This window comes from Pogonomyrmex barbatus, unplaced genomic scaffold (genome assembly GCF_055798465.1).
Source record: "Pogonomyrmex barbatus isolate J1 unplaced genomic scaffold, ASM5579846v1 scaffold1, whole genome shotgun sequence".
Classification (NCBI taxonomy): Eukaryota; Metazoa; Arthropoda; class Insecta; order Hymenoptera; family Formicidae; genus Pogonomyrmex; species Pogonomyrmex barbatus.
In genome coordinates, this window is record NW_028297098.1 from 3,670,462 (window position 1) to 3,685,261 (window position 14,800).

The following is a 14,800-nucleotide window of genomic DNA, read 5'->3' on the forward strand; positions in this document are numbered from 1 at the left end:
GATTGAGAAATAATAGTTTCTTGGTTTATAAAATAAAAAGGATACGAATTTTGACGAAATTTCAAAAGTCTTTAGAAATATACACACATCATTGTAGCTTAATTTATTCTAATAGACATTTAAATAGAGAATTAATTACGAAACACATTTTTCAAGATGCTTTGTTAATAAAAAATGCCTAAAATTATTGCTAGAAGATATCTAGAAACTTTAAACTGGTTGAATTGTATTTAACAAAAAAAAAAAAAAAAATATAAACATAGTTCATACATGTGATAAATTAAGTAATGTTAAAAATATATAAGCATGCAAAGTGATAAGTTATGCAATGCTGAAAATATATAGTCGAATTATACATACGCCAAATAACTTATCATGATTTATCAACAACCGATGACCCGGGCATAGCGAAACTTCAACGCAACAAAGATCTCGAGATTTCCCGTTTGATTGCCAAATACGCACGAAGGCGCGTGGGTTTAACCCGCGAAGGTTACGAGATCGCTGCACTCTTTCATGAATAAACGCTATGCTAAATGTTGTACGGCGCGGTTATTTTTACAGAAGTTAGTTCGATCTCGCTAACCTTGACAAAGGTATCTTTCCTAAACACTCATCCCCAAACGATCCGATGGAATACGCAAAAAATTTGTCTTACGTCGTATTTTCCTGGCGATCGACTTATACATAGTTATGCAGCTGTGCTAATTTTATGACACAAGTCAAAAATAGTATTGTTTACGTTTGACGATATAAAGTAATGTGGCAAAGACTGCGCTAGTTCGCAAATTAGTGACACTATCAGTGGGGAGGGGAAGGGGCGGTTGATTTGATTCATGGGAATCTTCCTTGACTAGAATGATATTCGTGGCGAATTCATCGAATGATGAAATTTTCAGTTTCCGTCTTTGTCTTCTATTATAAAAATGGATTTAGATAAAAAAATAAATTTTATTTCATTGTAAATAAAGCAAAATTCGTATTAGTACTACGTATTAGTACTACGAGGATACATGGATGTATAATAAAAAAAATCATAAGAATCTTAATAAAATGTTCGTTATACGTCTTTGTCTAAATTTTTGTCAGAAAGAAAAAAATAAAAAATTTACGAGATTACATATTTGGTAATTAATATACGATATTTAATCGATATTTAAGTTAATCTAAAATTTAAGGAAGTATAGAATTTGCAAAAACAAGTAACATGAATAAACAAGTGAATAACAAAAATAAAACAAGGAAAATCATATAAAAAGTCTAAATAAAAAGAAAACTTTATCTTGTTAAAAACTTACCAGATGATGTGACAAAGATTACTACTGCATACTATATTTGAAATCACATCTCTAATGGAATCACATCTCTAATATGGAATCTTATAGATTTGTCAAGTAGCAAGAAATACCACGCAAAATAATCTCAAGTTTTAAACCTCGAAAGATAATGTCGATAATGTGAGATGTGATATGATACATACCTGAAACAAAAAACAAGAACGTCATTATTTTATATAACTGTTAATAAAAAACAAAAGCATATAAGCACAGTAATTTATGATTTATGATAGGATTTAATAAGACATAATAGAAGACATATTAAAACAAATCATTTAATCATTATATATGTATATATATATAAAGATTTTCTATCACTTTGTTATGAGAATAGATTAAATAAACAACAAATTATTTGACTTGAACGCCGAGAATAGCGCCGAAATACAAATATTAACGTCACAAGTTTCTTCCTTTGCAATTTAAGTACTTGACACGAGAGAGAGAGAGAGAGAGAGAGAGAGAGAGAGAAAAAGGGAGAAAAGAATTTCATATGCTCGCGGAGGAGAAATACACAGAATACGTGTTTTATCACGCATGAGAACCATGTTTTTGTTTTTCGAAAACAATGAAAAATTAATGCACTAATGTGATAAGGAACGTACGTCAACCGGCACGAACACGGTGACCATCCTCGGCTGCTTCCGCTTCCTCCGCGCCATTTGACACGTCTGACCAAATCGGCGGTAATGATCTCTGTGTTTCGATTAATTACACGCGCGCACACGCGGCGTCTAACTTGGATTCGTCACGCGGCGTGCCGTCGGACTGCCGGCTACTCGCACCTCGGAATCGACGATGCGACTTTCGTCCGTCAACCACGACGGGTCGTCAGGGTCATCGTTTGCATACGCTCGCGATGCTGATTTATGAAAATTTATGGAACGTTCGATGAGCACACGTGACGCGACGACGACGGACGCGAACGTTCGTTACTAAACGGTAAATATCGTTAAAAGGAAATGTCTTGCGAGGAATCGAGCCTTCGATTGGAGCTACTGGCAAAAGCACGACTTGTGCAGAGAAGTCTAAATCGCAGGGATTAAATAGATCGCGAGTCTAAAACATTCAACTTTCAGATTTATTTCGTATAATTTGTAATCCGTGAATAAAATTAAAAATTGTTCAAAGAGTATATAAAAATGGTATATATAAATTTATATAAGTTTTCGTGCAAAGTTTTTTTTAAATCAAATGTAAGATTAAGAGAATAAACTGTCACAATTACAATTAATGTCGTATATAATATTATCGTGCTGTACCTTCATCATTAAGAATATTACGTTTCTGTAGTACAGAACATTAAAAAAATAGCTTAAAATGCTTCAGAATGAATATTCGAAATTATATAATTTCGAATCGATGCTTAATAATTATAAGGTATTTTTCTATATCGAAGCAAATAAATCGATAGTTATATCAGTTAATAAATATGCAATTTGCATGAATGCACAAATAGTGACATGATTCTTACGCACTATTTACTGATCGGATCGTGATATAACTGAATAATTCGCAGAAGACTATTATTACGTCCGCATAACAATAAGCTAGAAATCTAGTCATTGAATCTCTGTAATGAAGAGCGGAGCAACATAAAGTAAGAAAATTTTCGTGGCAAACAAAAGAAATTTATAAATGATTTTTCGTAGAACTAATAAAAAACGAGGTCTGCAATCAGACTAATATCTACTAATATCTATAAATGATTTTTAAAAATATAAATTATGATTCACACTATTTATTTCGTAAATTCACAATACAGTCTCGTTTAAAGTTCAATCATTATAGTGATTATCCTAAAAGACTCGTCAAATATCTATGACAGATTACATACGATTGTTTTTAATCACTGCATAACTCCATGCGAAGGCTGAATATTTCTCAACCTTTGCACTCATGCGCAATATAGCATACGCACGATATTGTAGCTGGTTAACGTGTGTGCGCGATAAAAAAAGTGATGAAAAATGTAAGAACTCGCTACACGATGCAATTCAGCCGATTCAATAATCGAATCTAGCATAGCTTATTAATCAGCAAATGTTAAGTTAAGTTAGTTTAGGAATAATTTTAAAAAATTCAGAAATTTGAACGAAATAAAATAAACGCATTTTCCTTATTGTGAATATATTCTAAGAAAATATGATAAATGATATACTATGTAAATGTTTTGAGCACATCCTGAGAATGTTTTGAGCATATCCTGACAGTTATCATGAAGCAGAATGTGTTACACGAATTTTCTCACAATGTTAGATAATTCCATGTAAAATACTGAATTTTCGATTTTGTAGAAAGTTATTTTTATCTTTTGATTATTATTAAAATAATAATATTTATTTTAAAATTTTATATTTAAGACTTCTTGCAAAAGATGACTAATTTTTAAATTATCATACATTTATAAAAAGAAAAGATTATATATTATAATTCTTTAGCTTTTAAAAATTTGGATATAAATAAAAATAATTTTTTACATTTTGAATTTCTCATATTGATCGAAATAAAATTATAAAAATACTTCTAATTCAGAAAGATGTAAGAATTCTTTCAATTACACATCTGCCATTTTTTTATAAATTTTCTGTGAATATCATTTATATGTAGTCAACATATTCTATACGTGTACACACAATAAGATAACATTACATCTTTTAGCAAAGCAATTCTGTTTAAATTAGTTTCTAACCGACAAATTTATTCATATTAGTTGATATGCTAATAGCTTACCTTGTGAGTATTTATTATGCAATGAAAAATCGAAAACAGACTCAAATTCGTCGTCTTTCCTGTTTATGTATGACACCTCGAGACGCTGTCCCGTCGCAAAATCATTGCACGATTTAAAACTTGGCAGGCAAGCAATCGACGCAAAACAACGAACAAGTTCCCGTTACTTCGATCATAAAAAGAATTGATCATAAAACGACAGTCGAACGTTATGGTAAAAATTTATATTGCGTCGATTGTTAATCAGTAATTTGGATTCATATCATGTTATAGTAAATTTTATATTCTTGAATTATCAATGGATATAAACAAATGGTCATATAACCCCGTAATATATTTATAATAAATATTTTTTGAAATTTCATATATGTATTGTATGCAAAAAATATTCAATTAAAAAAAATAAGACATAATATACTCCACGTCAAATAAAGATTTGATGACCATTTATAATTGGCATTTAAATACTGGATGTTATACATAAATAGTTGAAAGATAATATGTGAAACAAAGCGAGTAAATAAAGATAGTAAAATGTTTAGCCTTGTAGTTACATCAACCTTCATTTTATAACGTTACCAGCTCGAGTTATACTGAGGTTCTTTATCTGTTAATTTTTTGCATATGCATTTTACATGCGAGTATTTTATATCCAAAGAATTTTAATGAGATACAATATAAAATATTATGTCATTTGTCTTATTTTGTCATTTTAAATCAAAAATTCAAATAAATCTATGCTATACATACGTATATTATCTAAGTACCATTATCTTTTTGATCGTCAATTATGTTGATTAAATATATAACAATAAATTAAAGTTTTAACAAAATCAAAGATATATTGAAATTGATTAATTCCAATCTTCCACATGACATTATAAATATAAAATTTTTATGAAAATGATATAAATGTGACACTCATTATATTCCACTTTAAATTTAAATTGTTAGTAAAATAGCTACTTTTTTTCTATATAATTAATGTTTGTTCTAATGATCAATAAAATTGACAAAAAAGATTATACTTTTGTAATAATATTAGAAAGAGCAAGTAAAATTTTGATGAAATCATAGAAAAGTGTTCGAAATTATCATGTCATGCATCAACTTGATCAAAATGCAATTTTTTATAAAAGAATTAAAAAAAAAATTATATCATAATAATTTATATCAAAATAACAAACAGAAAACAAGGATAACAAACTTGCACGTGTAGATGAATTGTGACAATGAATTAAATCTTTTTGGTATTTGATATTCAAGAATTATCCGTTACATTATGTATTTTTACTTTTAAAAAAATTTATAAAATATATTGTAATAATATTTTTGAAATCGTCATACTCAATTGTAAATAGATATCTTCTTGTTACTATTATAAAATGTATCATTTATAAAAGAGAGCGTGTGTATAAGTATGTTATATTGAAAAAAAATTTGCCAACAAATTACTGTCATCACAATGCTTGCCAATAAAGTATTATTATATTGTCTTACAGCCTTGACTTTGTTTTGACTAAGTACTTTAATTACAAAGCACGTGTGAGATACATAGCAAGGCAACTTGCCAATTTCGTTCTGTCAAAGATCTGTATTTACGATGCGTAAAACTGCGTATGTTTGTCCCGAGATACGCTTGGTTGCAACTGCCTTTCTATAACTGGGGAAAGTCCGACATCCTCGATTTTCATCCGCAAAAACGCAAACATCATTCAGAAGAAGACAATTTATTTACTTAAAACGATTTCAACAAAATTAACAGATAATTACAAGAAATAATTAAACATCGGATACATCAGGTTAATATATCTTAAAAAGTTTAATCATTATAAATTAATGTTTCAAAATTTATTTCGTAATAATTTTCTTAATAAGTTTACATATAGAAAATAATATATTCATATTACTATTTTTAAATAAATCACTATTTTTTCACATTCATTATTTTTAAATAAATAAAATACAAAAAAATCTAAAATAGGTTTTTTCAAGATTTTATCTTGGATTAAGTTAATTTTCTAATGTATGCTATGAAAATCATGTTTTTTAGTGTAAAAAATAGTATAGGATTATTAGTTATATCATAATGAATATAATTCATATTATAAATCCATCTCTTAAATTCATTAACTCAGGTAGTGATTCAGAGTTTCAAAATATCACCAGCTATACGTAAAGTTTATATCGAAATGTTATAGTTTATACTTGGTCGATTTTTGTACAACTTTCATTGTATGCTAGTATTTACTGCAGCAATTAGTGTCAGTCTTCCTTTTAATTTTACGTATCCGTATAAATGTCACATATGCAAGAAGAGAAAAAGCATGACTACTTTGATTGATCCCAAAACGAATATCTACTATGCATCGCGTGCATAATGCAACGAAAAGGAAATATACAATGTAAGCCTCGGAGTTTGCATGGCATTTGATCATTCAACACGGCCTTAACACGCAAAATTAGAGACAGAAGGGCAAATTTCTTTTCACGAGCACCTTTTTATGATCCTCTCAAAAATCCTCGATCGTTTCTTAATTCCGGACGCATATATCGTTCTGAAGACGAAAGATTTGCACAGAAAGATTTTCTGTGCAAATCTGTGCATTAATCCTAATGGAATTGAGGTCACATCTGCTTCTTGCACACATCTTTTTTTCACACTGAATCATCTTTAACGCGCGCATTTGCATGCAATTATTTTTGTAATCGAGGCCGCCACAAAAACCTGACGAAAAACTTTGACAATATTCAGCATGAAATGTTTATTCGGACAAAGCGATGAGAAGGTTTGTCGATACGATATCTATAATTGCCAGCGAAAAAGAATTGAATGACGATCTTTTTGTAAGATAAATTAAGATAAATTCCCTCGAATGCTCTTCGCAATACGATAAATTCATTTGATGTCACCCACATGTTGGAATGAGGCCAAACATCTAATTTGGAACAAGGCAGTTCTCGGTACGGTATGTACGGAAAATTCATTTATCTGTGTACACTTTCCGTTGTATTTAGCCACTAATATTCGAAAAAAATTATGTAATTATCGCAAGCACAATCCCTTTGATCTACTTAAATTTATGATTATGCTTTTTTAATCTTTTGAAACGTTTGAATAAAAAGATCAATAATATAATCGTTAATCGTTCCAATGTCGCAAATACAAATCTTGTTAAAGTTTTAAAAATAATATATACATATATATTATGTGATATATATGTGACATATATATTATATGATATTGTACGTATATATATATATATATATATATATATATATATATATATATATATATATATATATAATGTAAATTTATGGATGATAAGAACAAGAAACATGACAGTTGATATCAGAAAATGTTTCTTCTCTACTCCATATTAATCGTGACTTTTTTTAATACATCGGATTATGCTTGAGATAGCTTGTTTCAGAAATATTTCCAACGCGAAAATTGCTTACTTATCACAGTGCATATTCGTATTTGACGCATAAGCACATTTCATATAATATTATTTCGATCTTTAAAAAATAAGACGCATTAAAAAATTACTTATTAAGATGCGCTCTTGCTGCGATTGATTGCATCATCTCCTGTCTGAAGCTACATGCGTCATTATGAGGACTATTAGCATCCAAAAATATCTTTAAATGAAAATATCTTTAAATGAAAAATTTAGTATTTATTAAAATTTCTTAAAAAAAATTCATTAATGTTTTTAGATATCTCTTCACAAAATTTTATATTAAATAAAATAAAACGTAAAAGTTGAGAATAATAAGTTATATAAGTTAGATTATTATATCCTTTTATTTATTATTATATCCTTGATCGCGATACGGTTTGTATTATTAATCTAGAGAATAAAGTGTAAATTAATAATGTTATTAGGCTAGATTTGATTTCAGTAATTAAAATATCATCAAACATTTCTATGTTCGTCGCGTTGAAATATCCAGAGATTTTTAGAATTAGATGTTCGCGTAAATCAATAGTACCTAGCAATATCCTTGCTAACTTAAGCATGAGTATTCAGTTACATTTGAAGGTTTTTACTGCAAGTGGTAAGATAATTTAGAAAAGAACTCTACGTGTGCGAGTGATATCATAGCTTCGAGTGACCTCAGCTTACCAAAGATCGCACTATTCTATTAACCAAATCCAGTTACCATCATTCTCTTTAGATCAATCGCATTGATGCTACGTCTAATTATGCTTACTTATTCTGTCGTAAGAAAAGCCAATAAAACATTTTGTGTTTTTAAACGTAATTAAACGTAATGGACTAAGGTTACAAATTCTTCTCTCTTCTTTCTTTACGTTTACTTTAATTTTAAAAATACTGTTAATTGACATCTTGGTGAGAGACAAATTTTAATCATTGCTTTTTGTTTTTCAACAATTTTCAGCTATTTTTAGAAAAAGATAAGCTAGAGCTAAACGAATAAGTTTTAAGAGGATTTAAAAAAATGTATGTATATTATAATTATTATCACAATACTTAAATTATTTACTATTAAACAGAAAAAAGTTTTTTGTTATACTTTTATTATTATTTTAATAAATTTAATTGACACATAAAGTTTATTAATATTAAATACAAATTAATAATTAATAATTTTTATAATATTTTTTACATTAATTTTTACATTAATATTACTTTTATTCTACTAGTCATATCCATATCCTTTTCGAAATTTTATGCATATTCATTCTTTATTTCATCCGAAATTTACTCTATCAAGCAAATGTAACATTTTGTATAAAAATTTAAAAAGAGTTGGAAAAAAGTAAATAATTTTACTAAAATTTGCTACATGAAAATTGCAAGACTCATCATGCGTTATCGTTTGTATCGTATGTATGATGATCATTCTCGATATAATGTATCCTTTATCATATCAGTTAATTATCTTGACGAGTTTGCATTAAATATATACGATCAGAGGATTTTTAAATCCGCTAAAAACAGTTATCGCTAAGTCATTGAGGACAAATTCGTAATTAGTTAACCTAGATCAGCCTGTATAGGTAACTTGCGTATGCAAGGACATAATCTATAGAAGGAAAGAAACCGATCCTCGTGTGGATTCGACAAAAAAATCGCAAAAACACAGACGAATTGCGGACGACCGAATGCAGCCACGCTCTCAGGATGTGCAACAAAGAAAAGTGGGTTTATGAGTCACCTACCTGTTGTTTTTCAGCACGCGTCACTATTTATGGTATCGTCTCGTAAATTTTGTTTTATGAATTCGTTCGGATTTTACAAGTGCAACATTCTTTTATAATGTACAGAAGATACGAAAAGAATGCAGAAGGAAAATAATGTTAGATACTGCCAAGTATGGTTTTTAAATTGAAGACAATTTATATAATTATACATATGTATTTATTTTGATGACTAACGTATAACTTCCATTTGCAATATTTTTTATTAAAAGTAAAAAAGATACCAAGATTATAAAAAGAACTAGTTAAATTTATATTATCATGTATCCAACTAAATTTCATCTGTAACCGTATATAATGAGGTACTACGTCAAGTCTTATCTAACTTGATATAAACGTAATTATTCGTTATATAAACTGCGTAAGATTCCACAAGGCGAATTAAGTTGATAATAATGAAACATTGAAGTTGTACAACAAATCTATAACGCTTCGAAGAGACGAGAGGAGAGAAAGGGAAAAAAAGAGAGCGAAATAGATGGAAGAAGAAAGGACGCTTCTATAGGTAGCAAGGTCATTGCAAGGATTCTCGGGGTCATTTACATGATGCGGTTATACCGCTTGTTAAAGAGCGATTGCGTTTTCCTTTCAACGGATCTTGCCCACCAACATGACCGTGACGAGATGCGGTTATTTCTGATTTTTCAGAACATTCATTTCAAGCGAAGAAAAATAATGTTCCAGAGATACGCGCCGCGTGCACTGCCAAATATTATTTTTAAATCTGATTGTTGCATGCAGTTTGAGACATTCGGGATTTACGTCACAAGATCGATTATTTTTTTGTATCTTTGTCCAAAGAAATGTCATAAAATGTTATGAGCAATTATGCTACGAAATATCAGTACTCTCCTGTCCTAACAGTCTTATGTGATCTTATGATTTTTAATGATTTTTAATTTTTAATTACAAAGAAATTTTGTGTGTGTGTGTGTGTGTGTGTGTGTGTGTGTGTGTGTGTGTGTGTGTGTGTGTGTGTGTGTGTGTGTGTGTGTGTGTGTGTCAAAATAAAGAATAGGATAAACAAAGAAATGCCTACTTGTATATAACATTTATTTCTGATCATTTCTGTTTTTCTAAATTAACATCATTTTTCTCGCAAGATATGATTTTGAAATTTTTTAATTTTTCATCCAATACTTTCTTTATTTTGGTGGAATATTCAAATTGAAAAAGTTTAAAATCACATCTTTGATACTAGAAACAGATTAATTTGAAAAAATAGAAGCAATAAAAAATGATTGCTTGATATTTTTAATATATTAAAATATCAGATATTTAAATATTCTGTCATATCAGATAGACATGTCAAATTATGACTATACAACTGTTTGCTTGTAATATGAGATAACAACAAAAAAATAAATAAGCATTAGTATTAGCTTGTAACGTGAGAAAAGAGAGATTGTTTAACTATATATGACAATCAAAAGATTAAGCAACATTTAATAACATGAATACATTGCAACATTATACATTGTGGCATATAGTAATCTCCCCATCCTTACGTTACTTTTTCATATATCACAAATCTCTGGTAATCTCTGTTAATCTCTGGAAATCAACAAAAAGATGTACCTCTTGAGTGAGATCTGCATCAGTTGGCTGTGCTGGACTCTGAGTGGAATTTGGTGGATCAGGAGACGTCACGTTCCTGGTTGAGTTGGTTGAAACTGGCACGCTGGGACCTGGCTCTTCTGCAGCTCTATTAGACTCATCGACATTCAGCAAATAGGCATGTATGGCATTGAGGCCAGAATTCATTCTGTTATATCTCCCCAATGAGTTCAGTTCCTCGAACAAATCTCTTTGGTAGTTCAGCAGCATGGAGTCTGGATTCTTCGGATGGATAAACGTCGGACGGTGGACTATCGTATGATCCGTGTGCCATCCGGAGCCGCTGCGGAGATCCAGGGATCCCATGCCAATGGTCTGAATATCCAGGCCCAGATAGTATTCCGGATCCACACGTAGCAGAGACAACAATAATGCGAGCTGCAACAGCTCCTCCCGGTACAGCTTCTTCATGCACAACATCTTGCCGATGAATGGACAGATCAGCTCGACACAAAAGCAGAGAGATAGTTCGGATCTTGACGCTTTGTCACACTAGCTCACAGTCCTTGTCAAGTGTAAATAACAGAAGCGACTCGGCATCATGAGGAGGCGAGGCGATTCCACAGGACGTCCGTTGACATCGCGTCGAGGCAACACAGAGAATCGAAATCCTCTCGAAGGCGCCACGCGGCGAATACACCGTTTACGCGACGAAATCCATCACGGGGGTCGCGTGCTCCGTATTTTAAGGTTAGAGTACACAGCTCGCTCGGCAAGACGCTGGATCTGTCGGTTTCAATTTCTCGTGCGAGGCACGAAGGAGACGACTCGTCGCTCGGAGCGCCGGAGTGAAAATAAAAGAGCCGCGGTTTTCCCAGGCAGCGGTGTAGGTCAGTTACACTGGACCGAAATAACCTCAAAATCGCGCACGAGTCGCTGATGAGCCACTGCGGTGCAGCCGCGCGCGCATCGCTCACGCATGCCTCGCGGACACTCCTCTGACAGGCGGCTGGCTGCTCTGCAACTCCTTATCGTCGGCGGTACACTCGGGCACTATTGGAATCGCGCTGACAGCGTGGTGGCGCGAGACGCATCGAGAAACGCTTACACGCGCGCGGATCAGCTGCGAGCGAAAAAGTCGGAAGCGGCGAGACAGACAGGTCCTCGCGATTGACAGATCCCCGCGTAGGCGCGCGCGTGTCCGCATACGTGTGCATACGTGTGTATATGTGTAACGTGAATGTGTGTTGATTTTGGACACGCGACGTGTCCCAGCGCGCGAAAGGGATCTACGGACACAGCGGACGATTTGAAATTCCGGATTTGCGCATAGTTCGCGGACGAGCGTTGTGCCGCGTTTCGCTATTTTACGCGGTGACGCTCGAGCCTCGCGCGACGATGAGACAACACTTTTGCCGCACGACACTTTTGCCCGACATGGAGTTCGTTACGCGCGGAGAAACCGATGAAACGGACGCGAAACGGACGTCGATCGACCGACCGAACGGACAAACGTCGCGCACTTTGCCGGGAGAGATTGTTCGCGATATGTGACTCAGCAATCGCGCTTCGACGATGTCGCGCGATTGCCGAGTCGCTCGCCAGGGCCGCGCCGTCGCCGCGAATTTCCCCGCGCGTTTCCCGCGATCGCGCGCATCCGACGATTATTATCGTTCTGTGCGTTTATTGTGTACAGCGGCAACGCGACTCTCATCGTGTTTGATTCCGTTATCGTTGCCGATAACGATTTCTCACGTATGCGATACGCTAGTAGCTCAAGGCGCGAATAGGAAAACAAAATTCGCGGAAAGAATTACGAAATTTATCTGTGTCAGCGCGTCACCTCAAATACGTCAATGCGCGCCTGTTTATTCGTGCAATTCTCGCGAGAAACCGATTTTGCGCTCTTTTCACGTCTCTTTCAAATAGACTCTGATTATCTGTTTCCAATCCGCTGTAATGTATAATCAAGTAAGGGTCGCGTAAAGATGCAAAGTCACGATGTCGATAATGAGTTTCAGCAAGCGGATAATTGAAAATACTGCGTCGTAATATTCGTGCCTGTTTATATAACGTAGTAACGTGATTATTCAAATCTAATCAAATCGGAAAATCAAATTAAATACGAATCTCTGTAATTTGAATTTAAATTATTTAAAAATTTTGAGAAGATTCGAATACAAATCGTGTATATTAACAATTTTACAAAATTATATTTCATTGTTTTTACGCTGAACATAACTTCATAATATTTGTGTTATTAATTGAAATTTATTAATGATTAGTTTCAATTTAATGATTAGTTTCAATTCTATTGAATAAAATTCTATTCCATTGATTTGAATAAAATATCAGTTTGATTCGATCCTATGTTAAAAATACTTGTTGATTAATATATTTCTAACGATTTGCATCTATGACTATATTTATATTATTATAATTGCAAAATAATTTGTAGCATGCTTTTTATAATATATTCTGCAAAGTCTGCTGTAAAACTTTCAAGAATATATTCTAAAAAAAATTTATAATTTATCTTCTCTTCATAGAAATTTAAATTGAGTTAGTTGCGTGATTATTTATCATTGAGAGAACGGCAGAAGAGAATAATATCTTACTACTATACTTTCTCAGTTGATATTAAATGGAATCTTATAACGGAATCTCTGATTTAACTTTAAAATATTATTTTGAAAAAGGAAATATCTTCAGAATCAATGAAAATTGTTTTGATACTCACTTAAGAAATACGCTCCTGAAAATGCAAATGTGATTCATGCATCATTCTATGTTTACAATTCGATTAAAATACACGTATCTACGTATGTGCGATGTGTTGCGATACGGAACGCGAGCTAGCACCAACGAATAGACAACACGTGCATTGTTTTAATACGTTCCTACACGCGACTTCGATTCGTTGACGAAAGATGGTCTGTTGGTCCGATTACCAGTCGCAATGCGAAGTGACGCAAGCTCCGACTCTTTGTACTTACGCGCAAATTAGAGATACGCGATAACGTAACAGTTTCCGCGTCATTTTTTTCGCATAAAAAAATAACTGTAATAATATTCTTTATCTTTATCTAGACGCGATATTTATATTTATTTATATTATCACTGAGTACACTGTCTAATTGTCAGGCATGATAAATCGATTATAGTGACTGTATATCCTTTGTTCTAAAAGACAGCTTTTTATTTCAGCTGTCCTTTATATTTATTTATTTTCTCAAAATTCATTTTTGGGAAATTCTTTTCTAATTAGCTCTAATTAATTCTTTTCTAATAAGTTTCAACATCTAATGTATAAATTTTTTTAATTTTTAATGTATAAATAAAATGTATAAAATATAGATATATATAAATATAATTTGTCTTGTGTTAAATATGTTACGTATTTTTAATTTTTTTAATTAAAACTATTCAAGTTATTTAAACTATTCATCTTATTAAAATTAGATTCGTTTTTATTGTTTATTATGTCAAACTAGTTTTAAACCATTAGAAGACTACACGATATTTCATTTTGTGCTGATATTACGTAAGAAAATTTCATAATACACAGACTCCTGATAGTCACAAATTGGTTTGGGAACATGTGGGATCAAAACTCTAAAATTTTCAGATTTGTCCCTTATTTTTTCGAAGAAAATAAAATATTATACGGTTACGATAGGCATGATGTATCCCAAATCTAATCTCCGAGATTGAAAGTCGCGTGACCAATCGTCTAATATTATACATTCATTCGTAAACTATACACTTGTACACACGCTACTATGTAATTTCTATCCTCTGCGAAACAATTTACTTTCTCCGCGACTGTCATTAAATAAATTCTCTCATCAGAAGCGATTGCCTTATTTTTAATACACTCCACGCGACGCTCGTGTTCGATTGAGATGAGCGGAGCAGCTTCCGGAGAAGATCCGGAAAT

The 14,800-nt window shown here is 32.2% G+C and overlaps 1 protein-coding gene across 2 annotated transcripts in view; it reads right to left on the reverse strand.

The window, feature by feature from the left end:
• cnc (NFE2 like bZIP transcription factor cap-n-collar) overlaps positions 1-12,436 on the reverse strand; it is a 99,856-nt gene extending 87,420 nt beyond the window's left edge. Inside the window, exon 1 of one of the 2 annotated variants that reach the window (XM_011647343.3) lies at positions 10,882-12,436. In XM_011647343.3, coding sequence (XP_011645645.2) covers positions 10,882-11,340 — 459 coding nt within the window. In that variant the 5' untranslated portion in view covers positions 11,341-12,436. Of the gene's footprint in view, positions 1-1,942; positions 1,965-10,881 lie in introns of those variants that run through there. The other variant, XM_011647345.3, reaches the window with a different exon arrangement.
• Positions 12,437-14,800: the final 2,364 nt, after the last annotated feature.